The sequence below is a fragment of the Oppia nitens genome, unplaced genomic scaffold (genome assembly GCF_028296485.1).
Source record: "Oppia nitens isolate AA-2021 unplaced genomic scaffold, nextdenovo-longstitch-racon4-pilon3 scaffold6_pilon_pilon_pilon, whole genome shotgun sequence".
Lineage (NCBI taxonomy): Eukaryota > Metazoa > Arthropoda > Arachnida > Sarcoptiformes > Oppiidae > Oppia > Oppia nitens.
Genome location: NW_026533250.1, coordinates 4,038,501 through 4,066,351, shown reverse-complemented (window position 1 = coordinate 4,066,351; position 27,851 = coordinate 4,038,501). Strand labels below are relative to the sequence as shown.

Genomic DNA, 27,851 nt, shown 5'->3' with positions numbered 1-27,851 from the left:
TTGATTCTGTTTAATAAATTATATTACAGTAATATTCTTTAAAAAATTATTTAATATATATTTATTAATGTTATTTTTTCAATTAATTAAAATATAACAATTATTTTTAAAAATGATATATAATATTTACTTACTGTATTACTTAAATAATTATTGAATACCAAAATTTGATAGTTAATAAATTTAATTTATTCAATTGTAAGATTAATAATCAAATCTAAGCATACAATTATAATACTAATTATCAAAAACAAATTAGTTTGAAAACTACTATTGTATAAGTTCTGTATTTATAAAAATAATTTGTATTATATGTTTGTTATATATGTTCTATATTTATATGATTTAATTTTGAAATCAAATATAGATATATATAAACAGGTGCATATAATTATTGAATAATACTATACATGTTTGATTTATAAACAAAACAATAGTCAAAATTGAAAAAATCAAATATAAAACATAATATAATAATATAATTTTTAAAATTCAAAAAAATTATAATCATTTAATAATAGCTTTTATAATCAAACAAACAATTAGTAGACAATAAAAATATCATAATTATTGAATTAATAATAACAACTAAATGACTATTACTAATTGCTTTAAACAATTTTTCAAATTATAATTATAGATATATAAATAAAAAAATTAAACAAACAAAAAAATATGTGAAATATGATTGAAAAAAAATTACAAAATGATTCGATAAATTTAATTGCTGTTCAAGTCATTATCAAAAAACCCAATTTTTTGATAATAACTATACAAAAAAAATCTTACAAATAAATGATACAAACAGTTGATCTCTAAATATAACAACACTTTCATAAATGATAATTTAAAAAATTGGATGAAATATATTTAACATATGCTATAGATATTTATAGATAGATAGTATTACTTATCTGTAACTTGAATTCAAATGAATTGTATAAATTATGATCAAATTTTTTTTTTTTAAAGTTATCAATAAATCAATTTGCAAACTCTTGGATATACCAATCAGGAAGTATTTGGAACTCTCCCGGATCGACAAGTCTTGTGCAGGTAATGTCCTGTTGTGGTTGAAATGCAAACCGATAGACAACATTTGGATCATCGATGGTAACCAATTCTTTCATGTGCGTCAAAAATTTGTTCAAAAAATTTAGACAAACATTAGCCGACCAAAACTCAAGAGCTAGATTTGGAAACTCTTCAATCTTTAACGGTTCCAAATTTCTAACAATATTTTTATTATCTTTATAACCGCAATAAACTGTAGGAACACCGACTATGTAGGACTGTGCCCACCATTTCAATAGTTTATGTTTCAGAAAATTTCGATAATGATTTTCAGAAGACATAATTTTTGTCGTTTTAAGTTCAATAAAGTTGGATAAAGTTCCCGGATGTTCCCTAACATTAGGCAGAACACAGTCCAGTTCGGCTCCAAAGCACAGGGAATGTGAGTCAACATCAGCCATAAGTCGGGTTCGCATAACAGCACAATACTCGTGATGATCGGGATCAAAGTCGTTAGGATCGGGCGGATACTCGGCCTCATAACTGGTCAGATAGCTTTCAAATCGGAAACCACCGAAACTCATTTTGTTATAATAATCGTCGGGTTCGGGAAACTCTTCATGAAATTGACACAAATATATTGTTCCCCGATATTTGGTCGCACAGATCACCCAACGATTCTGTTGTTCATACGGTGTGGTCATAATCTTAGCCAATATACCTCTATAGCAGACAAAGTCTGTGTGCAACTGCTTGGAAGCGACTTCTCCGGCAATCATAAACTTTTTACGATTTCGTGAAATCCATTGTAAGAGTTCATCGATTTTAGTGTTTGAAGGCTTTCCCCAATGAATATCACTAACCATATCGTAGCCATGATTTAAATCCAAATTGATTTGAGTGATAGCTGGAGGTATGTGAAGATATTTGAGTTCAGAGCTATCGGGCATAAATAGACGGACGTCGTCTCGTGAATTAATTTTCAGTGAATACTCTCCTATTTTAAGAGGTTGTCTAAGAATGGCCTTCGCAACCATCATTCCGTTGGTTTCCAATGGAAATGGTTTCAAATCGGCAACTGTTTGGACATCAAATATTTCGGCCCATGTTTTCAAATCGATTCCATTCTTTGCCACTTCAATAGTGGTTGTTGTTGTCTTCTGGCGGACAGCACTAACAAGTGATGTCACTTCAAAATCTGACATTTCGTGATACGGTCGGCTCGGGGTTTGTTGTTGTTGTTGTGGTTTATGTTGTTGTCGTTGGTTATGATCTCCCGAACCATTCTGATTATTAGGTCTATTGTCGGGTTGTTGTTGTTTATTAGGGCTATTGGTGTCCGAGTTGTTGGATGTATTCATCCTTTTGGCTAAACGTGGATCCATTCTTTGCTGTCGTGGATCTAATGGTCTTTTGAGTGATGATGGAGATGGCGATGGAGTTTGTGGTGAATATGATAACCGATTTTGTTGTGGAGTAGTTTGTGATACTTTTTTCAAACCTTTGCCTTTAAATTAATGGTTTTTAAAAATGGGTTAAAAAAATGTTAAGTCAATTATTTTTTAAAAAACAATTATCAATAAAATAATAACTAAATGTCAACTAAAAAAAAGTCATAAATAAAAGTAAAACTAAAATTTTTAAAAATATGAAGTCTTTCATTGAATTTGAATGTTTGCCAAAAAATAAATATTAATTCAAAATTATCGCAAACCACGTGTTGCCTAAAGGGATCTCTAGTAATAGGGTTGCTAAACGTCTAGTAATTGTCTTTAAAATAATTGCAATAAAAATATTTACAAAATTAAAAAAAGGTATTATCATGATATATTTACAAAATAGTTTAAAAAATAGCATAAAAATAGTTTTTTTTTTAAATATTTCCAGTTTTTTAAATTGTTTTCATTTGCATTTTTTAGTAGTTTGGTAGCATTATTTTAATTAATTTTTCAATTAATTTTTTTTTAATTAAATGATTATTAATATAAATGAAATTAATTTTTACTATCGAAAAAATATCCAGATTTTGATTTTGAAAAATCATTTGACAACCTTATCTACTAATAATAAAATATAATATTTAAACATTTTTTGAATTACAAATTAATTCAACAAAATATCAGAAATAATTGCAGATTATATGAAACCAATTGTCAGATTAATAGAAGATATATCCGATATATCTTATCATAAGATTACAACAGAAAAGCAAATAGTGGTTCAATTTAGTGGTCAATCAATTGACCCAAAAAAACCATTTGATTATAATATTATAAAAACAATAATAAATAAGACATACGTTTGAGTTTTTTATTCAATCCTCTATGGCTTTGATTGCTAACCATATCAACGATATGTTCGGTCGATTCGTTCACCACTGGGAACAACATTATCGATATGTTGTCTTCAAACGACGGTCTGACCACATCTGGCATCGATTTTAACAGATTTGTTAGATTAGAGAAACCCAACTCTTTGAACGGCAAGTCTTTGCCTGTGATTATTGTCAGACAAACAAATAAAATAAAAACATATTATTAATAATGTGGTCATCGATAGTGTCTGTCTGTGTCTGTGGTTATATCCATACCTTCCATCTCTAAGTATTCATTGCATAATGTCTTGAGTGATACACCATTTGGATGTGGTATTACCAGAGAACTAATAATCTGTTTGGTTTCGATGAGTAGATCGTCTTGAGATGAACCCATGTCTTGGCTGATGATGACTGATGACAACAATCGGATCAAACACCTGTGTCTTAAACACTGATATCAATCGTTTGCATTCAATTTGAATGATAAAAATCTATTGATTTTTTAATATTTGCTTTAATTATAATTGAATTAATTGGACCAAACTATAGGTGACTTTGTGGTCATTTTTGTATATATGTTGTCTAATGTGTGTATGTATTGTCTAACTGCACCTAAACCTATGACCCAATATTATGAACTACCCGTCCATTCAATGAAAATGTGTGATCAATGCCTCCAAACAAACAAAAACATAACAACAAAACAAAACACTATTTGTTATTAAATATTATCAATTGGTTTGCATTTGTTGTCATTTATTATCATTCAATTCAAACACAAACGTTGTTTATGTGTTGTTAGTACTCAAACCATTCAAAACAAACGTAACATTTATTATGTTTTGTATATCACTTACAGTTATATAATACACACTCACTGTTCGTAACGTTATTATTGAGATATTTGGTCAACAAATTTATAGCTGACTCACAGTCAGTCAGTCAGTGAACACACAAAGCCATTGATTGTTAGATTAAATCAAAGTTTTTTAAATCAAATTAAAAAAAAGTTATTTAAACAAAATTTTGTGTGTATTTTGACCACCACTTCGGGGATTTCATTGCCGATTGAGTGACCAGTTTTTTGTGTTGGTTTAATTTGCTAACTATTGACACAAACACTATTCAAGACAACAATGCCGGCCGAAAATTTTGAAGAAGAAAGTTTGGCCAAAAACCCGAACCTCGAGTTAGCCCAATGGAAGTTTATGTTGACCACTGACCAACACAAGGATAATGTCCGCATTCGGGCCGATCTGTTACGGGCTATAGAGGACAAAGATATGGCAATATTTTACCAACAAGTGAGTCAACTTTTGGTATCAATTTTTTGTTGTTGAAACTAATGTTTCGTTTCGATTGTGACCAACTTATTCAGGTATGCGATGATCTAAAATGGCCGCTCAATGCCGAACTATTGGCTCAGATGACGGCCAACAATGAGAAGAAACTGAAAGAATTGGATGACGCCATAGAAGACGCTGAAAAAAATGCCGGAGAAATGGAAGTGAGAGAAGCAAATCTGGCAAAAGCCGAGTACTATAGTATTATCGGCGACAAAGAGTCGGCACTGACAGCACTGCGCAAGACTTATGATAAGACTGTATCGTTGGGTCATCGGCTCGATCTGGTCTTTCATATGATCCGAATCGGACTCTTCTATTTGGATCACAATCTAATTGCCCGTAACATTGAAAAGGGTAAGTCATTAATAGAAGAGGGCGGAGATTGGGATCGAAGAAATCGGCTTCGAGTCTATCAGGGCTTCTATGCGTTGGCCATTCGAGACTTTGCTTCGGCGGCCAATTTCTTTTTGGACACAATATCGACGTTTACCTGCTATGAACTGACAGATTACCGTACATTTGTTTCGTATACTGTTTTATGTTCAATGGTTGCTCTACCGAGAGTTGAACTCAGAAAGAAAGTGATTCGCGGCTCTGAGATTCTTGAGGTATTGCACACCAATACCGATGTTCACGACTATCTGTTCTCACTGTATGAATGCCAATACGCCAAGTTCTTCTGTAAGCTGTCGTGGGTGGAAAACTATATGAAAACCGATCGCTTGTTTGCACCGCACTATCGCTACTATATTCGTGAGATGCGAATCCTGGCCTACAATCAACTGCTCGAATCGTATCGTAGTCTCGAATTGCAATACATGGCCAACGCATTCGGCGTTACCGTTGACTATGTTGACCAAGAGTTAGCCCGTTTTATAGCGGCCGGACGTTTGCACTGTAAAATAGACAAAGTTAATGGTATTGTCGAAACCAATCGACCCGACAACAAGAACTATCAATACCAGGCGTGTATCAAACAGGGAGATATACTATTGAATCGCATCCAAAAGCTCAGCCGAGTTATTAACATTTAATAATATCATTATTATTAGTAATATTTTATATTATATTTTCATTTTGCTGTAACACTAAAAAAGTTTTGTTAATTATATCTACAAATAAATAATTTAACCCAAAGACAAAAGTATCCATTTTTTCGTATTTATTTATTTGACAAAAAAATACACATTTAATTTAATTTTTTTGAAATTCACTTATATTTATCTCAAACTTAACATTAAATTTTATGATACAATCTTAGTTTTTTTATAATGGCATAAGATTTGTGTTGTTGAAAATTGCATTAAAATTTTCAAATGTAAGATAATTAAAATGTATTTATGGTATATATGTTTTGTTCAATAAAATATATATAAGATTTATAAAGATTGAAAATATTCGTTTAATATTATGTTTATAATATATATATATTAGAGATGACTCTAAATAATAACAATTAATCATCGCTTTTAAAAATTTACTTTGGGATCAATTGAAGACTGCAATTGAATAGTAATTTTCATTTCATTCATTTGTGTAGACATTTATGTATAAAAATGATCTAAAATTGAATGGCATTACAAACTAAAAATAATAAAATATCTCATTATATAATTATAGATATATATATAATATATAATTAGAGATACAGTAATATACTGTATATATGATATTATATGTGATTGATTTGGTTGAGTTTGAGATACTAATTGCAAAATATATTAATTAATTAATGATTTCAATTTGCTATATATTGTTTTTGCAGGTGATATCAACTAAATATTAGTTTTGATAATCATATTAGTGTGTTATTACTATATATATATATTTATTTATATTTGAATATCTTAATTGATTTACTATATCAAACTAATTGGTACGACAATTACTCTCGATGTCAATTAAAAACTTTATATCATAAGGCTTTAATTATCATTTTTTGTCATAAAAATAATGATATCATTTGTTAGTTAAAAATCAAGCAAACAATTACCTACTTTAGTGACATTGACTTTAATACAGTTAATCATTTATCACAGTAAATAAGGGTCACATTATTATTATTATTAAAAAATATCTTCAATTTCTAATTTGGTTAGTTATTGTCATAGATATCGACGACCGGCATTTACATTGAAGTTGATGTCACACAGAATCACTTATTCACTGAAGTGATGCTTTTGGACAGGCATTTGAATACCACTGGTCGGACTGGGAGTGTCGTTGGGCATCGCTTTCTTGAACGCAGCCATAGCTCGATAGGCAATTAGACTATCATTTAGCCAACTCTTGGCTTCATTTGAATCGGCAGCCTCTTGAGGTTCAATAGATGTCATAGCTGTTGCCAAAAATGTATTCAAATCATCATTCATATCCACTTTGGTCTCAACTGTATTGCCATCAATAATGCCGATAATCTGATTGTTCTGAAAAAATTGAGTTCCATCGGGACTCTGGCTAATAACCTTGTCGTTGATGGTATTAATGGCAATACAATCGTTTAGATTAACCACTAAGTGATCGACATTTTGATTATTATAGCAACTAAATAATTGCTGCGAACCGTTATATACAAGTGTTTGACTATCGCTTTCAAAAACCATTTGGTTATCAACTAATGTCTGCTGAGAGACATTAGCATCAACTGTTGGCACTTCCAATGTCAAGCCATCTTGTGGTATAACTATTACATTATTGTCTGTCAGCAATAGATTGGTTGGCACTTGTATTACATTGAGTTGTTGTCCGCTCGTCACCAGAGGTAAGTTCGTTGGCTGTAAAACCATTTGAACGCTCGGCTGTAGGGATGGCTTTGCAATGAGTGTCTGTTGAGGTACAGTCATCACTTCAACCGGTGATGAGACCAGTAGTATCTGTTGGCCAGACGTTTCATTAGACAAGTCGTTGGTATTGATAATAACTGAATTGTTTAGATCTAATGTATTAAATGTTGTATTGAAAGAATTCAATTCAATTCCAGTCATTAATTGTGACATATTTTGAACAGAGTTTGTGTTCAGCACAAGAGTATCACTGCCGCCACAGTTGGCCATCGATGATATTTGTAGCGAATTAGCCGTCAAAAAACAATTATTGCCATTAATTTCGTGAGACATTCCCATTACTTTTGTCAGACAATTGTGACCAACAGATTCGGTGGCCAACAATTGTCTCATTAAATACACAGACGACGATACACTACTGGCGATTAACTCGACGACCGATCGATTCGCTACTTCTTGTAGTCGAACAACAACTGCTTATATAAACCAGTGTTTGGGATCTGTTGGCAAACGATGCGACCATTTGATTGATTTTATGATCAAACGCTTAGACACAAACACGTGTTGTACTAACAAAAATAAAATCATATAATAAGTTGTTTTACTAATTATATTTAATTTAAAAATCAAATTAACTAAACGTAAGTCAAAAAATACAAACCAATAATAAATGATAAAATCGTTGACTTCCTATCAAACCATTATTTGTCTCAACAATTGTTGTCCAAATAATAACAAACTAAACGACATTTGTTTTTATGTTTACCATACAATCGGTTAGCAATAATAATAATGTTTGCAAATATCACTGACTATTTGATAATTATTTTAAAAAAAAATAAATAAACAATAGTCACAAAGTAATGTTTTGTCACCAAATTAATTATAATTAATGTGTTTTATTAAAATATTACAACTATTTGTTTGCATTCATTGAATACAATTAAATAACAAACACATTGATTGTGTGTTATTTCAAATGCCATTTAAAATTATGTGTTTATTATTATTATATGATATTTATTATTATTACTACACTTTTTTATATACAGTAATCACACACACACTGTAATATCACTAATATTAATACACACTGAATACGTCCAGCAAATAGTATTATGATATTTCAATGTATACAATGTGTTTACCAAAATAAAAAAAGGGGTCATCAATATGTTTGGACGTAATTTATAGGCAATTAAATTATATAATATTTTTTTTATCAAAAAATAATAAATAACTTTATTCACAAACAACAGTTGTTTGCATTGATTTTATAATACAGTATTTGTTGTGTGAATCCCTTTCCCCTCTAAAACAATATGTGTTAAAATTATTTGTCTCTTTCTCTCTCAATTCAAACACAACTGATAACTTTGTAGAGGACAGGTATATGTAGTTATTGTATACCCAATGCTGAGAGAATAACTTATTTGCTATTTTTAATAACCATATAATACGATACAGTATTGTCATTATGTATTAATGCCAACCAAATAAAGTCATCGAAAAACTAAATATTATATGATATTAAAAAAAATATATTGATTTAAAAATAAATAGATATTTTAAGAGACTATCGGAAAAAATAGTTTTATCTATAGTTTCAAGGTTAGAAATTATTAGCATTAATAATATTGTTATTATTTATAAATCTAGATTGACCTATCACAATTTATAGGAAATTTTTTGTTGTTATTTATAAATAATTTAATCTGTCGTATCATAAAAAATACCTAATTTATGTCAACAATATTTTATTGAAAAGATTATTAGTTATTGAAAATTTTATACTATACTATTAAAATCTATAATACTTTTAATTATTAGTTAATAACATTAGAAAAAAACAATTTTTTAAAAACATTTCTAAGCGATAAATTATTCAAATTGCAAAAATTTATGAGTGGGTTAATAATCAAGGATATGGATGAAACTTATAATTTTTTTACCTCCAATATATAAGCGCTTAATTAGGCTAAATACAGATATTATATTATTAGTACAGTATATTATTAATGTATTTGTCAAAAGTTGTTTTACAAACTTTTAGTTTGTTGGTTACTATTATATAGCTTATAATTTAAATAATAGGTCAAACGTGTAAATTGTATTGTAAAATTGCGTGTAAATTATATTTTTTAAAAATATTATATCACATAAAAAAAATTTCAAAAAAAATAAACAAAAAAAAAATAGTAAATTGCAAATTATAACTTATAACAAGTGAATGACCATGACAACTTTTTAATTTATATTCATTTACATTATACATATACTAACTCTAATATATGACATTGTTTGCCATTACAATATTAACCAACCATTTAATGAAAAAAAACTTTTTTTTTATTTAAAATAAACTTACATTTCAGTACAACAAACAAGAGAATAGTGACAAAAAAAATGTTGTATGACTTCAAGTCAATGATAAAATTATGCAAAATAAAAATTTCTGAAGTGAAATATGAAATGAAAAATATGTGTATTTGAAAAAAAGTATTTTTAAAAATAAAATAAAAAACAACAACAAAACAAAGGCTAACAAAAATTAATAGTTTTAACAAACAACATATGAATAATGAAATTTTTGTTAGTTTACAGAGGAAATCGATAATTACTATAATATAGTAATTACTAAATACTAATGTGTGTAAAATACTGATAATATTTTTTTTTTTAAAAAGATAATTATAATAATGTAATAATATTACATATATTGTATGAAAAAAAAGATTTTTTTATAAAAAAAACAAAAAAAAAAGTTTTTAAAAAATTTATAGTTTCCTATATTTACTGTTGTGTCAGAGATTTTTATTATTATTATTATTATTAGTAATACTATCTATGAATAGTGGAGTCAATGAATATACAGTACTGTAATATTTCAATACGTTTTTGTGGACATTCAATGTGTTGAATATAATATTATTATTATTATTGTAGTATTAATACTGTATTTTAGTACACATTTAAAACACTAACAGAGTGTAAGAGAGAGAGAGAGAGAGAGAGAGAGAGAGAGAGAGAGAGATAGTGATTGGAGAGTACAGTGAGAGAGATAGAGATAGAGTTAGTGAGTGAGTGWKAGAGAGAGAGAGAGAGAGAGAGAGAGAGAGAGAGAGAGAGAGAGAGAGAGACTGACTGACTGTCCAATGCATTGAACAAAACGAGTGATGAGTTTTTATTAATAGACAAAACAATAACAAAACACAACTTATGACTCAATAAATTATAAGTCAATTAAATATAAATATATATTATATGTATTATATATTTTTGTTTCGTTTTTTTTAAAAGTTAAATAAATAAATATTTTTGTTGTCATACTATTGGTGTTCATATACTGTATATTATAATTGTTGTCAATTGCTATTCACAAAAAAGCAATCAAAACATACAGTCATTTGATTGCTATATGTTTTTTAACTATATATTGTGTGTTCATTATAATGAAAAATAAATAAAATAATAATAATATTAATAATAATAATAATAAAAACTTAAACAAACAAATTGTGTTCACTTAAGTAATATATGAATATATGATATGATAATAATCATTGTCTCAAAAAAATAATGATAAAATCGATATCAAAATTTTAATAATATTGTAATAATAATAATAATAATAACAGTAATCATAAATCATTAAAAATAAATTTTTTGATAACCAAATTGTGTCAACAAATTTAGGGTTTAATTAGTTTTTATTATTAGTATTATTATTATAATTATAATAATATTTTTGTGGCGTTTTTCATGTATTATTCAAAACATTAATCACTGATTTATGATTAATGCGTTTATAATATTTTAGTTAAAAAAAATTAATTAATTAATTAATTAATAATAATTGTAATAAAAATAATATTATTATTAAATGTATAAATAATTATTGAATCAATTGTTAGGACAATCACTTGAATACTCAATCGTATTATTGATTGGTTTGTATTTTGACTTTTGACGTAATGTTTACTCAAAAATGTTATGAAATGATTGTTAATTATAGTCACAAATAATAACATATAATAATTACATTTATATTATATAATTGATAACATTATTAACATTGACTTTCATTTCCTGTTATGATTTTATGATTTTTTTCCCCATAGGATCCGATATATCACTTCAAGTGTTTGTTTTTATTTTTCATTTGATTGCTACCGTCGGACAAGTAGTGACCAGTAAGTTGTTGTGTTGAGGACAGCAAAGGACCAGCAATGACATCATCGTCATCGCAGTCGCCAATAGGCGGCCAAATGGATCAATCAGGTGATAGCAATCGGTCATATGATCCCAACACACGATCAAATAGTATGTCACCAATTCCTGCCACTTCGTCGACGCCATTAAATGTCAGCGAAGGTCTATCACGACTCCAACAACTCTATCCATACGTGGATGAGTCAGAGCTGCCCAAGTCGTGGTCAGCCAAAGACAAAGCAAACTTTATCACTCTTTCAGAGAATAACCTCAAAGTACACTACAAAGGCGTCGGAAAGGGTCATAAGGATGCGGCCGCCGTTCGGGCCACTCATTCCATTCCTAGCGGTTGTCTTCTCTATTACTATGAGATCAAGATTATCAGCAAAGGAAGGGATGGCTATATGGGCATTGGTTTGGCCGCACAAGGAGTTAATATGCAACGACTACCCGGTTGGGATAAACAATCGTATGGATATCATGGAGACGATGGTCACTCATTTAACAGCAGTGGTACTGGACAGCCGTACGGCCCAACGTTTACTACCGGAGACATAATCGGTTGCGGATATAATTTGATTTTAGGAAACTGTTTTTATACGAAAAACGGTCTCAATCTTGGCGTTGCGTTTTCCGATTTGCCAAACGTTCCCCTCTATCCCACTGTTGGTCTTCAGACACCCGGAGAGGAAGTCGAAGCCAACTTCGGAATGCAACCCTTCTGTTACGACATCGAAGAAGATATAATTGCATTGAAAAAACATTTAACCGAATCTATTGTCGAATTTCCCGTTAAGTATACCGAATGGCAGACAACGATACATCGTTTGGTTCAGTCGTGGCTCATCCACAACGGCTATTGTTCGACTGCCGAAGTGTTCAGCAAAACAACAAAACTAGACTTTAAAGAGAATGTTCAACACATCAAACAAAGACTCAAAATTCAACAATTAGTTCTTAACGGACACATTGGCGAAGCCATTAGTCTTACAAATAAATTATATCCAAATGTGCTAAAAGACAATCCGAATCTTTTGTTTGCATTAAAGTGTCGACAATTTGTTGAATGGATTAGTGGTAATGAATCGGATAAAGCGCCCATTGGTGCGGCCGCCGCAATGACCGCATCCTATTCACCGAATAATTCGACTAATGGTGTAAATGATTGCAATGGCAACTCAAGTGAACAGATGGAAGTCGACGTCAACGACAACAATACAAATGATACGAACAACACGTACTCTGAAGAGCAAAGTGTCAGTGAAGAAACTGAAGCCAAATTTACTCGACTACTGGCGTTCGGCAAAGAATTGAACGCATTGTCCCAACAGCTGAAGAGACAGTTTGGCACAAATGAATTCAACAGACAACTACTTCAGGACACTTTCAGTCTTCTAGCTTATAGTGATCCGTGGAGTTCACCCGTCGGCTGGCACTTGAATCCCAGCGAACGCGAGGGCGTCTGTCAACAGCTAAACAATGCCATTGTTATGTCCGATTCGGGTGGTGCCACACATCGGGTGGCCCTCGAGACTATCATTAAGCACACGAAAGCACTGTTACCTAAAAATGGCCAGTGCGGTGCATGGCTCGTAGATAAAATCTAATTATTTATATTAATATTATTATTAATAACAAATTATTATATATTTAGTTTAGTTTTTCATAATACGAGTAATAATTTATATATTAATTGCGCTCTCATTTCAAAATAGACTTTAGTTTCAAACGAATTCTTCAAATAAAACGAAAACAATTTGAAACAACAAAAAAACTTGAAATGAAAATTTAAAAATTGAAAACAAAATAATAAGATAATGACATCAAAATTACTATGAAAATCGGTTTATAATATCAAGTATTGCTTTATACATTATATTTATAATTAATAATTATATTTAATTATTAATTATTATAATTTATTAAATATATATTTAAAAATCGTATTTACTGTTAAATAATATTAAATATGATTTAATTAACACTTATTTTGAATGACTGTATAATCAATTTTTAATTTCGTTTTAAATGTAACTTTTTCTATTTAAAAAAAAATAATACAATATATATATAAATACATATATATATACTGTATAAATGATCAATAAAGCCATTATTAATGCTAAACAAATTTAATGAATTAACTGATTATATAATAATTTTATATATAAACTACAAAATTAATGATCTAAAGGCTTATTTTGTTTTGATTTATAGAGAGCCGAATGAAACCTATAATTCCTAATTTTGCCGATATTTTCATCCAAATGTTCCCTCTCTTTCTTTATGTTAACATCGGGATACAGTTCCTGAAGATAGTCGATGTCTATATCGGGAAATCTTCTCAACAAATTTCTCACATAAAGAGTTGTTCCCCAAATTTGTCCCTTTCTCTGTAACATTTGCTTTTCACGTAATCTTCGAGTAAAGTCTATGACATCCTTACCAAATCCGGGTGCGTTCAGTGATCGCCATTTGGTATTAAACTTATATGGCATGAGATGTTCAGAGCAACCAATCCTGTTATTAGGAAAAGACAAAACATTTCATTAAGAGATGTCTAATGATATCCGTGTCATACCATCTCAATCGGCCGAATATATCTTTGCGGAAAACTCTTGGCCGCTCACCAGTAGTTCCTTCGCCGACTTGCAGTTCCCAATAGGCTTTGTTACGTTCTCTGACCACTTCTTCCAAGTTTTTCATACTTTGCTCCACTTTGTCGATACGTTCGGGACTCGGCATCGGTTCGTATTCATCAATAGCCGCCTCTTCCATAGTCTTCAGCATATTTCTCTCTTTGTATAAAACAAACCATAACTTATGCAAATCGGTGTTACTTTTGATCCTCAATTCGTCTTTACGCCACTCGCGACCTGATTTGGTCACCAAAAAAACAAACAAATAATTTAAGTACTTTTCCGATAGCCTCGACATATATCAGCTAAAAAAATAAATGAAGACCTGATTTGACTTCAGTTTCTCCAAAATTCTTCGAGTCGTCGAAAAACTCCATCAAATGACAAGTGATTGAAGTCGTGTGAAGAAGACGTCGTCGACGATCATCGATGACAGCCGTCGTCGTCGTCCGCATTAATGGACACATCGATGGTCTTAATATAAGACCAAATGAATGACATTTGGATGATAACAGTTGTAATGATTTCCAGCAAAACATTGTCTTAATTATCATATATTAATGTCATTCAAAACAAAACACATAAACTGTTTAAACAATTAATTATTATTAATATTTGAATCACTTTTGAAAACATAATTATGTTTTGTTTATTTCATATCATATTCACTGCAAATATAAACCAAAACTACTGTACAGTAAAAGTACTTAAAACACATGGGTTTCAATTGAGAATTTATTTCCATAAATTACGTCTCAATAGTTTTGCTCCCTTTTAATGTAAATTCTATGGAAAAACATGTGTCCAATTGTGTGACGTATTTTTGTTTGGCGTTAAGTGCAGTAGTGTGGAGTCTATCTATGCATTGATATATCAATTGTTATTTTTTTGGTCTCAAAAAAAACTGTCCGACAATTAGCGAAACAAATGGCCAACAAATTGGGTGATCTCTTGGGTCGCTTCGGAAAAGGTCCGTCGGGTGTCGGTCTCGGTATTAAACTTCTGGTGGCCGCCGGAGGACTCGGTTATGCGGCCACACAATCAGTTTATACCGGTTTGTATTCAATTATCATTACAGCACTTATCTAATTGATTGACCACTTCTTGTTGTTATATAATTTGCTGATACAGTCGATGGCGGTCACAGAGCCATCATCTTTAGCCGAATCGGTGGCATTCAGAGCGAAATATACTCCGAAGGATTGCATTTTCGGTAATCAAACATTTTCTGACGCAATACTGTTTTTTTGTCATTTGCATTGAAAAGTGATTTTTAAATAAGATTTTATTGGTTTTTCTTTGACGGACAGTATTCCGTGGTTTCAATGGCCAATTGTCTACGATATCCGTTCGCGACCGCGAAAGATATCGTCGCCGACCGGTAGCAAAGATCTTCAAATGGTTAACATAACGCTTCGTGTGTTGGCCCGACCGGACGCGTCACAGTTGCCGCATATCTATCGTGTTTTGGGAACCGATTACGACGAACGAGTGTTGCCCTCCATTTGCAATGAAGTACTCAAGAGTGTGGTCGCAAAGTTTAACGCCTCGCAGCTGATAACACAGCGACAACAGGTTTCGCTTATGGTTCGCAAAGAGCTGATCGATAGAGCCCATGATTTTCATCTGATTTTGGATGACGTCTCGCTCACGGAATTGAGTTTTAGTAAAGAATATTCGGCTGCCGTTGAGGCCAAACAAGTGGCACAACAGGAGGCACAGAGAGCCGCCTTTACCGTAGAACAGGCTAAACAAGAGAGACAGCAGAAGATAGTACAGGCAGAGGGAGAGGCAGAAGCAGCCAAAATGATATCCTTTTCGGTTAAATTTATTGTCAACTCTTGAATGAATGAATGAATTGCCAAACGATGAATATTTTTTGGGTGACAAATGTCTGTTCTCATCATTAAATTGATTTGATCGGCGTTTGACCACTGATTTACATACCGTCCGGTAATCTTAGTATTGAACGAATGTTTGGGTAAAATACCGTTAGCCGAGCGTTCACTTTGAGACTATCGATCAATACTGTAAGGGCTGGACTATAGTATACACTCTGGGCTATCATTAACTATAATTGTGTATTAGATTTAGTATTACTCTAATCACATAATTAATGAAAGCCAACAAACTCTTAATCCCTTTTAACCAAAAAAATCTGAAAATGATTATCCAATTCTTTAGTAATCTGATGGCAATGTGTTATCTATTTAGACAATAATTGTTTATTTAAATTTTGTTTGTCTATTGAAATTTTCCTTAACTTTAATTTATTATTGAATTTGATTACTTGGGTGAATCTATATCCAGAAATCCAGGTTACTTGAAGCTCAGGAAGATTAGGGCCGCCCAACAAATTTCAAAAACGGTAATTCATATATACATATATATATATATATAATTAATATTTTAATTACCGGTAATACTAAAAATTAACAATTATGTGTGTTTTATATACCTGTATTTGTTTTGCGTCAAACAGATTGCTCAGTCCCAGAATCGTGTTTACCTGAACTCCAGTTCACTAATGTTGAACATTGCCGACAAAGACTTTGACATAACTAAGGATACCATTCAAAAGGGAAAACATTAATTGTCACGGCTTTCAACCCGTAGATAATCATCTGATAGTTTTAGTAAACAAATATAAATTTTATTAAAAATTAATAGTTTGATATTTGATTAACAACAACATTATTATTATTATATAAAAATGATTTTGTTTCCAAAAAAAATCGTGCATTTTATTCAAACTATTTTTTGTGGCTTAAATAAAATCATTAGACTATTATTATATTAATATCGATTTATAGGTAACATTATATTATGAAATAATAATTATTTAGATAGTTTAAAAATTAATTGAATATTGATTGATTGCGATTTTTTTATTGTAAAAACTAAAAATAAAATGATTTTTTATCTTATATTATTTATATTTATTGCGTTATACTGTATATAAAAAGTGATTTATTCTTTATTTAATTTTCACTATTGGTATTAAAATATTCAAATGATTATATTTTAAGATAATCTGAAAGTTGACGACATTTGAATAAGTCATTAACACATTAGGTGTGACTACAAATAAAAATCTTTTTTTTAAAGATATTTTTTTGGCTATTTATAGCCATTAATAGCAAATACAGTACTATATATAAATTATATATATATATACTGTATATATTTTACTGTACCTGTATGTGTGAAAATTTATTGTTTTATTCATTTAATCATAAATTAAAACTAATGGCAAAACCAGATGGTTATGCAGTGTTGGCAAAAGTGATGATTAATTTAATTTTCAATTATTAATTTTTCTCAGTCAATGTTTTTTTATGAAAAAATTTTCTCACAAATGTTCAATTTATTGTCATTTATTATTAACTGTATATGAAATTCAAAGATTATTTAGTATTTAGATTTGGTTTTTTCTTATTCAATTTGACATTTTTTCAAACAATTATTGGCAACAATAAAAATAATTTTTTTTTAAATTTTCGTCAATGTTGACACACCAATCATATTAAGAAATTAAGAAATTTATTTTCTCCCATAAAAACCAATTGAAATGTATTGGAAAATTTTGGCTAAATATTGAATTATAGTCTATACAAGTATAATACTATGTACAGTGTATTGTATAAAATATATTTAATAATTTATCTTATTAATTTAATTTTTCAATATTTTTATCTACCAATATATATATATATATATATATATATATATATATATATATATATATATATATATATATATATATTATATAAAGTATATTCAACACGCAATACACACTCCCAAATCATAACATTAAAAAAATAATAAATTATTACATACTTTTATACATACAGTACATACATAGATAATATAAGTTACAAGCTTTTTTTTATATTTTAATAATTATTTTTAAAAATATTATAGATCTAAAAACTTAGCTTGGTGAAATATGTTAGTTAAGTATCGTAAATAAATCGTACTCGTAATTTTAAAACATAAATTAGCTTTTTAGTTTATTACATTTAATACTATAAAAACTGATTTAATTAATCTAAGATTACAATTTTTTGGAAATAATTTAACAAACATTTACTAAAATTAATGCCCATAAGTGTGTAATCTGTAGATTCATTAAATTTAATACATTAGCAAATAGTAGCCAAAACAATATTACAATAAAATATACATAATTATAATATATTTAATATAAATTAATGTTTTTTATATAAGTAGTAAACTAATGTATAAATTAATGATTTTGATAATCTATATAATTAAAAAATAAAATAAAATTGAGATAGGCGTTGATTTTATAAAATACAAAATTATAAATTATTTTTTTTGTTGAAAAAAGTTAGCAAATATTTGTTTATAAATTATGTGAAAAATTATTTATTTTTTTCATTAAGATTCAGTTGAAGTAGAAATTGTTGAATTGCTTAGCGATGTATTATTACTGGCAGTGATTTCATGCGTTTTTGTGGTAAATATATCCTCGAGAACGGGACACTCGAGAACAGTTGCACCGACACTACTCCTCCTGAGCATCATTGACGACACTAATGTCCATTTGCTGGTCAATGGATCGTAGGTTTCGACAGTATTCAAACTACTGCTGCCATCGTTGCCTCCTATGGCGTATAGAAGACCCTGTGCTTCGACCACTTCATGGGTACTCCTATTTTCATAAATCACACGATTAATCACATATGAAGAAAAAACTGACAATTATATATAAAAAAAATGAATACCTTCTGGAGTGCATCGATGGCACCGATTCCCAGGCATTCCTGACCGGATCAAAGCGCTCAGCACTACACATACAAAGAGAGCCGTCATTACCGCCCACGACGTACAGCATTCTGTCGAGAGCTGCGACACCACAACTGCTCCGACGATTGATCATCGCTGGTATGGTTTGCCATTTGCCCTCCTGTGACACCACAAAAAAACAAACATTAATTATTATTAAATCTTAATCTTCTTTTTTATTATAAGTCATAAGATATTAGATGTCATACTCGAGGATCAAATCGTTCAACAGATGATTGATAATTAGAGCCATCATAACCACCGACTAATAAAACAACAAATAGTTTTATATAAATGTTTTTTTCATATATAAAAAAATATTTTATGATTTACCTGCATATAGACAGCCATCGAGTACTGAAAGACGACAATATCTTCTTCTGGTTTCCATTGCCTGAACTGAAGACCATTCGGCAACCAATGGGTCATAACGTTCAACACTATTCAGACACGAAGCACCTGTGGATTTGGGATTGTTAGGTAAAAATAAAGATATGTTATTAAGACAATTATTTATGTCATTAAATATAATATATATTATTAAATAATATGTTATATATAGAAAAAATACATTAATCTATAGGACATACCATCGTAACCTCCGGCAACATAGATGAGCCCATTAAGTGCTGCAACTCCTAAACAGCTTCGTTTAGTTCCCATGTGCTTAATGTTTGTCCATTTATTGAAAAGTGGATCATAGAATTCAGCTGAAGACAAATCTTTTGTACCATTATATCCGCCGACAGCAAACACTAATCTGTTAAGTGCAACAACACCTGCTCTGGATCTCCTTTGGGATGTCGGTGCCAGAGAGCCCCAGTGGTCTAATCGTGGATTATAATACTCGCATTCATTATGAATGGCAAACAAAGATCCGCCGCCAATGGAAAAGATGTATGGCCTGAGACCGTCAGGTGTGCGCTGTTGTGTTCGCACCGATGACATGGCCCGCCTGTGCTCAGGACTTAAGTGATAGATCATGGCTTCAATCAACAGATCTTTTCCGGTTTGATTAGACTTAATGAGCGGCTCTTTACTGACTTCTTCCAACAGGAATGTGCGTTCCATCAGCGGTAGTCTTACGTGATATAATAGACTACCCAAATGCTGTTCCCGTTCCTTCATATCGTGTTTAACCCACGCCATGGCCGCCCCGTAGACAATCTCTTCGTTGCAAATGTTCAGCTGATTGCTGGCAATCAGATTCTCGACTTCGTTGAACGGCAACAACAAAAACTCTTCGGTTTGAGCCACTTCTTGGAAGTTTTCGAGCGCATACTTGTGTGACGTTGACTGCAATTCTTCGCAAGAGTGGGCGTCGGCAAAGCTCCTGATGCCCAGACAGTTGGATGGATGCAATTGTCGCAACAAAAACTTGCAACACGCCTCCCGTACTGATGACACCTGTAGCAGACTGGCCGCCGGCAACAGTGACTGTACGTTTTCTTCGGTAATACATATCTGTCCCGTATAGGCGTAATCGACTAGAAGGTTGAGGGCAGTCATGTCTAGATCATGAAGTGTTATCACAGTTTTGTTACGCTCTGCCATTTCAGCTGAAATGCCGGATATTTCAACGGATAATATAATAACAAATAAAAAACAAAAAAAGTTTTTTAAATATAAAAAAAATTTATTTATTTTAATATTGAAATAATAATTTTATGAATAAGTGTTTTGTGTTTTGCTTTGACAGCTATTCTAAATACTAATGAATGGCAAACTTTTTTTTTATTATTATTATTAAATATTATAACATAGAAGTCATTTATATTATATACAAAAAACTAGACTATTATTTCATTGTGTACTTCTTTTTTTTAATACAATATTATTTACAAGATATCATAAAAATAAATTAAAATATATATACAATAACAACAAATATAAGAGTCAGTAAAGTTGTTAACACTTTTTTTTAATTAACCCGAAACTTATTAACCATATTTGTACTCAACTTTTAGATAATAATAATAATATTTAATAGTTTAATACAAATATTATTTCTCTCTGGTATCTTATTAATACTCTATTTACTCAATTATATTATTATACAAACTAATTATTATTTTAGCGCAAAAATAAATAAATAAATTACAAAAGAGGGGACAACAGACTCATTTGTGCATTAAGTTTGAAAATTAGTTTTTTTTTCTCTAAACTAAAAATAGTTTTATAAATATATTTTTTTTGTTGCTATAAACTTAACACAGAAATAAAACCAAAAAAAATGTATCAAACAATTTGCTACTAATTTTAATTTTCCTTAAAAAAAGCTAATTATTAACAACTTATTACTACTAATCTTAGTAATAATTTTTATAATTAGTTGCCAACTAATAGCTGAAATCCCTGATTGAATTTCGGATGAATTTTTTTTGGGTTCAATTATCAAACAATTAATTTATTAAAAATAAACTAAATAACAACAAAACAAAAATGTCAATTTTTCAGCTCATTTAGCGCATGAAAGCATTAAAATTTTTAGTCAAATATTTTTTTAAAATAAAATTTAGTGATAATATGATAGATAAAGATTGTCTATTAAATATTTCAACAACAAAAAAACTGTTTCATTCACTTATCAGATTAAAAAAACTTAAATTTAGCTAAACTTTTGTGATCCCTATTTTTTTTTTTTTTTGTTTAAAGAGTATTTTTGAATTTGTTTGACAAACAAAAAAATAACTTACTGTTAAACATAGCATTGAAGTAAGCACTGGCAGCCGCTAACACCACTTTGTGGGCCCGAATCTGGCGTATACTGACCGGCGGTACAGACGGTACCGTTGGTGCCGAACTGGTCATCGACTGAACGACAGAGCCGTTTGGTGTCAAAGACCTGGCAGTACTGTTGTCGAGCACTTCCAGACTGATGTCACACAACTGATTGTTTTGTCTCATTGAGTTCATGGCTGCAAAAGCTGATCCCAAGTGATCGGAGTTGACATAATGAACTTGTGGTAGTCTAACGCCATCATTAGTGGGCGGCAGAGTCTCCATGAACTCGACTGACCCGTCCATCGTCTCTCGCGATTTACTAATCATTTTTATTATTATTATTATTATATACAGAGATATGAGAAATAAAAGTATAACAAAAAAAATTATGATTTATGTAAATCAATATTTAATTGCTTTTTAAATACTATAATTAGTTGCAATATTTTATATTATTATTATTATTATTACAGTATTATCAAAAATATACTGGTTGTTAGTAATCTATAAAAACATATTATAGTCATATACAGGTATCATAGGTTATATACGATAATTTATATATCAAAGTTTACTAAATGATATTCAATGTTAAACTTTTTATTATTATTATTATTATTATTATTATTATTATTATTATTAGTAGTAGTAGTAGTATAACTCAACTTATTTATATAAATCTACATTTAGACTAATTGTAGAAATAGAGGAAAAAATTAAATTATATTTGTAAAGTGATATATATTAAAATAGAAAATAAACAAATAATTAAATAGCAACTAGAGATAAAAATAACAATATATATATATATATATATATATATTTAAAATATATTATTTATATAATACAAAATATTTATATAATACAAAATATATATATAATACAATACTGTATATCTTATACAGTATAAGACAATGCAAATATTTAATAACAAATAAAATAATAATAATATTAAATTAAATTCATTACAGCGTAACACAAATGGTCAACATTATAGCCAAACATAATCCAAAAGTTTTTTTTGTGTACCGACTTTTGAGTCCAAATATAAATATATAGATATATTTTTAATTAACTTTTCAATGCATCACAATTTAAATGGTAAATCCAAAACAACATAATATATATACACATTTGCAGACAATTATGCGGTTCACATGCAAGTATAGTCGCTTTCAAGTCAATACAAAATAAATTTAAATATAAATAATATTTTTATTTCATTGCAAATACATAGAGTAATTATTTTTTGATGGCAATAGAGTAAAGTATAAATATACTGTATATACAACTAAGTTATATAATATATATATAAGTATATAATATAAACAGTTATTATTATTATTATTATTTGTTTTTTTGGGAGAACCGCTTTACATGAGCGGTAACTCCTATGGATGTAAAGTATATAACTGGCACTGAAACACACTTTTTTCAAACTCCTATCTCTCTCTTTCTCAACGTTACGTTACTCTACCTCCCGGTTCTCTCACTAGAAGTTTCATTTTAAATCAAAAAACTAGTTGACAATTTAGGGCTTACCATATGTGCCATAGTAAACCATACGATGAGATTGGAGTTTAAAAATTAACTTTTTGTGATTATATCATATACTGTTTATATATATATATAAATTAGAGGTAAATAAATAGCGCGCAAACAGTTTCAATAATAATAATAATAATATAACTGTAAATCAACTAATAATAATATGTGATATGAAACACACGGCAACAGTATATTATATATCAATAAGTTTTTTTGATACAATTTATTGCAAACGTAAATATATATATATATTTATAAAATATTGATTTATTAAATATTTTATTTTATGGTTACTATTATATTATACTGTATTTATTTTTTTTTCTCTCAATTTCAATTCAATAATAATAATAATAAAAATACTAATGTGTAAAGTTTTTTATTTGAATCTATGATTTTAATCGACGAGAAAACATAATAGGTTATTAAATATTTAACACCAAATAAATATCAATATCTAATATCAATACACACATACGTACAGTACATATATATTTTTTAATACACATACACACAACACAATCGTGTGTCGTGTTGGGAACAGTAGGCAAGGTCCAGGAGTTTAGTTATTATTATTATTATTAATGGCAATGAAACAGCTATTTAAACAGCACTTTACGGTTATGAATATTGTTATATATAAAAGTAAATTATGTGAGAGTTTTCTACAAACACTGTTTAAAGAGAATAGAATATATATATATTTGGTTTCCAACAGCACTCGTATCATATCATATAAACACAGACAACAACCAACACTACAGCACAGTTGGCCGCTATTTGCACTGTTATGTTATGTCATGTCATGTGCGGCAAAAAAGTTTGTGAGCGCAAGCAATAACACGTTGCTATGTTTTTTGCGCCAACACTATCTATGAATCGCACAGTTATGTTACACACACACAGAATATCCATTAAAAATTCTACTATAACTATATATACAGAGAGAAAAAAAAATAAAATTCTGCACACAATTCTCTACACACTAATACCTATACCGTTATACCAATGTATGGAAAGGGTGAATGGCCTGACATTGGGACTATGGATATGGCAAATGCACACACATAGGCACTGGTAGATCACATTTGAACCGATAGTTATTATTGTTGAGAGAGAGAGAGAGAGAGAGAGAGAGAGAGAGAGAGAGAGAGAGAGAGAGAGAGAGAAATAATGTAATCAAATGCACACATAGGAAGAGTTTGAGACAGTGGTGTGTCTGTGGTGTTAAACAACGCGGAACCGCTCTTTACACTCAACTATCAAAACACAACAGTTTTGCATACAATCCTATTATACAGTAATAATAACAACAATATTTGTAATTTTATTATTTGTTATATTAGTTTAAACAGAATTTATATATATATATATAWATATAATATTATAATATTATATTTTTGTTTTTCTCTAAAAAAATATAATTTTTTTGTGTTATTGTATTATACTGTATATATTTAAATATACAAATCAATCTATACATCGCTTAAATTTAACACTTCATTATCAATTATGCTATTGATTGATATTAGACATCAATTTTATGTTTGTTTGCAGAAAAGTACATTACTCTCGGATTTTTTTTTAATTTAGAAAAAATTTAATATTATGTTATATATTTAATAATTTTGAAATATGTATAGAAAATTATTTTTTAAACGCTTGACTACACACACATACACAATAGTTTGACAGATTGTTTATATTATATTATTTAAGTGATTACAACTCAATTTAGCACTAGAAGTACAGTTACAGTATATACTTGACATTAAGTAGTACTAACTTTTACCAATAATATCTATTACATGAGTGACAGTTAAAGTTAAGTTTCAGATACACTAATAGTATAACAATTACTGATGAAAAAAATTATTGATTTATACATTCAACATAATTTTTTTTATAGTCAAGTCAATGATAACATACAGCATTATATTATACATTAAAAACAGAGTTTATGAATTAAAATGAAATACCATTATATTAATTACATTTATAAACTATTCAAAAGTGTTTTGCAATGCAACACACATACACATTAGACTATTGACATTAAAAATGCATTGTTTATGACAACTGCACTAATCATCAATTATTTATTAGTCTACTAATTGAAGCAATGCTTTTGTAAACTACTAAAAGTTTTTTTTTATTGTTAGGATTAATTTTAGTATTATATGATAATAACAATTGCCATTTAGGTAATGTTTATTATAACGGGCGGCTATTAAAAACAGTAAAAATTTATTATATAAATACTAATATGCAGTATATATATACAGTAATATTAGTGATATAACAATGCCTTTAAAGCAAACATACCGTTGTATAATCTCATGGTTGGTATGTAATCGATGTCGGGTCCGGTAATTGAACGCCAAAAGAGTGGGCAGAGAGACGACACTAACCTCTCTATAGACACTATTAGTATTATTAGCACTGGTATTAAAAACACCGGAATTTGGCTGATTTGATGGCACACTGGTTGATGGCATCGCGTATTTAGACAATTGTTGCAAAAATAATTTCCTGCTGTTATTATTATTATTATTATTTAAACTATTGAATTGCATTTAGATTTTTAGTTTTTTTAAATTTATTTATTTAAAAGTCTATACAAATGAACACAAATGACTCTTTGATTGTATGAAAATAATTATTACTATTCAAAATTTTTAAAAACTTAAAAATAGATACAAAACGTGTTGAAATTTAAAAAACAATAATATTAATTAACAAAAAATATGATTAGACTATTAACTTTAAAAATTAATTTATTATTATTATTAATAATAATGTATTCATATATATATAAACATAATAATAATTAATAATTTTCTCTATTAAATTAAATTTTTAATAATAAATACTGAAAATATTAAATAATGTTTTTCCTGAATACCCAGCAGTGAGTGAGTACTTTATAATAATAATTATTGAATATAATAAAATTGAAGTTTCAATTTATCAAATTTTATTTAAAAAATAAATAAATAACATTTTCTTGCAATAAAATTAATAATTTTATTTCAACCAACAAAACTAAAATCCACACAAAAACACGTATAACATGTGAAAGTATTTTTATTCATTCATACATACGATTTGTAATACAAAAAACACTTTTCGCAAAACTATAAACTCGTTATTTAGCCTAATATTACTTTCTAATGACTTAATGGCATATTTTTTTGGGAAAATAAATTTCTAAAACCCTTGTCATGTATTTATCAAATTGAAGGGGTCTTGACTATACCGGAGGCAGTTTGGAGGTTAGTCTTTGATAAAATTAAAACAAATTATTAATAAGTTTTGTGTAATACTAGTGCTCTTTTACATTATTATAAGCACAGGATCTCTCTCTCTCTCTCTCTCTCTCTCTCTCTCTCTTTCTTTCTTCATATAACTTGACTAAACAAATACAGTATATTATTGTTGTTTTCCTATTATACCTGTCCTTCAGTCGATAAAACTTTTGTATTTTATTGGAAAAGCTTTTCATTTTTATTCAATCACTTTAATAATAATATATTCTTTATTTATTTTTTGTATCAACTATTTATTAAAACATATAACAATAAAATTAAATATAGTAATAATAATAATTAAAAATAACATAAAATTATTGCTATTGTTAAAGACATTGTAGTTAATAATATACATATAAAAATATTAATTGTAAAAAATAACAAATTATAATAAATTAAACAAATTAATCAACAAAAATAATAATCAAAATTTATATTGCTTATATTATTATTAATTTATATAATTCTATGTAATATTGATGTTAATTTATAAACCATAGTTAATGATAATATAGCAACAATTTATTGGCAAAGTTTTCATAAATATTATGAAAATTTTTTACTTTATTTTAATATAAATAGTTTATTTATCATGAATATATTTTAGATGCAAATTACAAATAATAATTATTTTGTTAATTAAGTTTACTTTTTTTTAGTGCTATGGATATTCATGTGGCATATTTAATTAGGTGAGCACTCAATTTATAGCTTTTTATTTATATATATATATATATTGTGTATATATACGTATATATCTAATTTAATGCATAAACTAAACATAATAATAAATAAAAATATACAGTAAATTATTTATTGTTAATATCGTATATGAGTTTTTATTTCAATACCTTGGCCTCAATATGTATGTCGCATATAAACGACAATAGTCTCGATATTTAAATCATTTTCTACTATAGACTACAATAGTGTATATATATATATTTATTTATATATTTATTATCCATAAAATATTCACATAAAATAATTGTGGCCAACATTTTGACATCAAAATAAACTTTATTTAATTTTAATCAAGTTTACAATCAATAGAGTTCCGTTTTTCTTATAAATACAATTAAGTTTTATATTATAGAAATATGTTTTGTTGTTGAATTTATTATCAAATCATTAGAAACCTACTG

The 27,851-nt window shown here is 28.7% G+C and overlaps 7 protein-coding genes across 8 annotated transcripts; 3 read left to right on the top strand and 4 right to left on the bottom strand.

Moving 5' to 3' along the window:
• Positions 1 to 983: 983 nt before the first annotated feature.
• LOC128962710 (decapping and exoribonuclease protein-like) lies at positions 984 to 4,086 on the bottom strand. The gene is made up of 3 exons (XM_054309112.1): positions 3,605 to 4,086; positions 3,314 to 3,508; positions 984 to 2,521 (listed from the first exon to the last, which is right to left on the bottom strand). The coding sequence occupies exons 1-3, from the start codon at positions 3,723 to 3,725 to the stop codon at positions 984 to 986; spliced, it is 1,854 nt and encodes a 617-aa protein (XP_054165087.1). The 5' UTR covers positions 3,726 to 4,086.
• A 145-nt stretch (positions 4,087 to 4,231) lies between these two features.
• Positions 4,232 to 5,756, top strand: LOC128962979 (26S proteasome non-ATPase regulatory subunit 6-like). The gene is made up of 2 exons (XM_054309433.1): positions 4,232 to 4,635; positions 4,710 to 5,756. Exons 1-2 carry the CDS (start codon positions 4,468 to 4,470, stop codon positions 5,709 to 5,711), a joined length of 1,170 nt encoding a protein of 389 aa, XP_054165408.1. The 5' UTR covers positions 4,232 to 4,467; the 3' UTR covers positions 5,712 to 5,756.
• A 611-nt stretch (positions 5,757 to 6,367) lies between these two features.
• Positions 6,368 to 8,523, bottom strand: LOC128962259 (uncharacterized). Its single transcript, XM_054308625.1, has 2 exons — positions 8,122 to 8,523; positions 6,368 to 8,029 (listed from the first exon to the last, which is right to left on the bottom strand). The coding sequence occupies exon 2, from the start codon at positions 7,851 to 7,853 to the stop codon at positions 6,837 to 6,839; it is 1,017 nt and encodes a 338-aa protein (XP_054164600.1). The 5' UTR covers positions 7,854 to 8,029; positions 8,122 to 8,523; the 3' UTR covers positions 6,368 to 6,836.
• Positions 8,524 to 11,349: 2,826 nt separating this feature from the next.
• Positions 11,350 to 13,307, top strand: LOC128962054 (ran-binding protein 9-like). Its single transcript, XM_054308378.1, has 2 exons — positions 11,350 to 11,410; positions 11,582 to 13,307. Exon 2 carries the CDS (start codon positions 11,690 to 11,692, stop codon positions 13,277 to 13,279), a length of 1,590 nt encoding a protein of 529 aa, XP_054164353.1. The 5' UTR covers positions 11,350 to 11,410; positions 11,582 to 11,689; the 3' UTR covers positions 13,280 to 13,307.
• A 545-nt stretch (positions 13,308 to 13,852) lies between these two features.
• LOC128962709 (39S ribosomal protein L47, mitochondrial-like) lies at positions 13,853 to 14,999 on the bottom strand. Its single transcript, XM_054309111.1, has 3 exons — positions 14,637 to 14,999; positions 14,254 to 14,548; positions 13,853 to 14,192 (listed from the first exon to the last, which is right to left on the bottom strand). The coding sequence occupies exons 1-3, from the start codon at positions 14,863 to 14,865 to the stop codon at positions 13,853 to 13,855; spliced, it is 864 nt and encodes a 287-aa protein (XP_054165086.1). The 5' UTR covers positions 14,866 to 14,999.
• Positions 15,000 to 15,131: 132 nt separating this feature from the next.
• LOC128962912 (prohibitin-2-like) lies at positions 15,132 to 17,080 on the top strand. The gene is made up of 5 exons (XM_054309319.1): positions 15,132 to 15,365; positions 15,443 to 15,524; positions 15,622 to 16,120; positions 16,602 to 16,679; positions 16,794 to 17,080. The coding sequence occupies exons 1-5, from the start codon at positions 15,239 to 15,241 to the stop codon at positions 16,902 to 16,904; spliced, it is 897 nt and encodes a 298-aa protein (XP_054165294.1). The 5' UTR covers positions 15,132 to 15,238; the 3' UTR covers positions 16,905 to 17,080.
• A 1,535-nt stretch (positions 17,081 to 18,615) lies between these two features.
• Positions 18,616 to 25,931, bottom strand: LOC128962913 (kelch-like protein 17). 2 transcript variants are annotated; one of them, XM_054309321.1, is made up of 7 exons: positions 25,721 to 25,931; positions 21,820 to 22,166; positions 19,714 to 20,682; positions 19,457 to 19,582; positions 19,333 to 19,388; positions 19,063 to 19,244; positions 18,616 to 18,989 (listed from the first exon to the last, which is right to left on the bottom strand). In XM_054309321.1, the coding sequence occupies exons 1-7, from the start codon at positions 25,891 to 25,893 to the stop codon at positions 18,716 to 18,718; spliced, it is 2,127 nt and encodes a 708-aa protein (XP_054165296.1). In that variant the 5' UTR covers positions 25,894 to 25,931; the 3' UTR covers positions 18,616 to 18,715. The 2 variants fall into 2 exon arrangements, with proteins under 2 accessions (XP_054165296.1, XP_054165297.1); XM_054309322.1 differs by lacking the exon at positions 25,721 to 25,931 and adding an exon at positions 22,817 to 22,873.
• Between the last annotated feature and the right edge of the window lie 1,920 nt (positions 25,932 to 27,851).

What these genes read in the sequence shown, in the direction of transcription:
- LOC128962709 (XM_054309111.1), bottom strand. Translation starts at nt 14,865, where the DNA reads ATGATAATTAAGACAATGTTTTGCTGGAAATCATTACAACTGTTATCA. An exon ending in AGAAACTGAAGTCAAATCAG is followed by an intron (nt 14,549 to 14,636) that starts GTCTTCATTTAT and finishes TGACCAAATCAG; the next exon opens with GTCGCGAGTGGCGTAAAGAC. An exon ending in ATATTCGGCCGATTGAGATG is followed by an intron (nt 14,193 to 14,253) that starts GTATGACACGGA and finishes TCCTAATAACAG; the next exon opens with GATTGGTTGCTCTGAACATC.
- LOC128962259 (XM_054308625.1), bottom strand. Translation starts at nt 7,853, where the DNA reads ATGAGACAATTGTTGGCCACCGAATCTGTTGGTCACAATTGTCTGACA.
- LOC128962913 (XM_054309321.1), bottom strand. Translation starts at nt 25,893, where the DNA reads ATGCCATCAACCAGTGTGCCATCAAATCAGCCAAATTCCGGTGTTTTT. An exon ending in AACCATGAGATTATACAACG is followed by an intron (nt 22,167 to 25,720) that starts GTATGTTTGCTT and finishes AAAAATGATTAG; the next exon opens with TAAATCGCGAGAGACGATGG. An exon ending in CGATGGCTGTCTATATGCAG is followed by an intron (nt 19,389 to 19,456) that starts GTAAATCATAAA and finishes TTGTTTTATTAG; the next exon opens with TCGGTGGTTATGATGGCTCT.
- LOC128962979 (XM_054309433.1), top strand. Translation starts at nt 4,468, where the DNA reads ATGCCGGCCGAAAATTTTGAAGAAGAAAGTTTGGCCAAAAACCCGAAC. An exon ending in TGGCAATATTTTACCAACAA is followed by an intron (nt 4,636 to 4,709) that starts GTGAGTCAACTT and finishes CAACTTATTCAG; the next exon opens with GTATGCGATGATCTAAAATG.
- LOC128962054 (XM_054308378.1), top strand. Translation starts at nt 11,690, where the DNA reads ATGACATCATCGTCATCGCAGTCGCCAATAGGCGGCCAAATGGATCAA.
- LOC128962710 (XM_054309112.1), bottom strand. Translation starts at nt 3,725, where the DNA reads ATGGGTTCATCTCAAGACGATCTACTCATCGAAACCAAACAGATTATT. An exon ending in TGAATACTTAGAGATGGAAG is followed by an intron (nt 3,509 to 3,604) that starts GTATGGATATAA and finishes CAATAATCACAG; the next exon opens with GCAAAGACTTGCCGTTCAAA. An exon ending in ATTGAATAAAAAACTCAAAC is followed by an intron (nt 2,522 to 3,313) that starts GTATGTCTTATT and finishes ATTAATTTAAAG; the next exon opens with GCAAAGGTTTGAAAAAAGTA.
- LOC128962912 (XM_054309319.1), top strand. Translation starts at nt 15,239, where the DNA reads ATGGCCAACAAATTGGGTGATCTCTTGGGTCGCTTCGGAAAAGGTCCG. An exon ending in CACACAATCAGTTTATACCG is followed by an intron (nt 15,366 to 15,442) that starts GTTTGTATTCAA and finishes TTGCTGATACAG; the next exon opens with TCGATGGCGGTCACAGAGCC. An exon ending in AGGCAGAAGCAGCCAAAATG is followed by an intron (nt 16,121 to 16,601) that starts ATATCCTTTTCG and finishes GAATTTGATTAC; the next exon opens with TTGGGTGAATCTATATCCAG.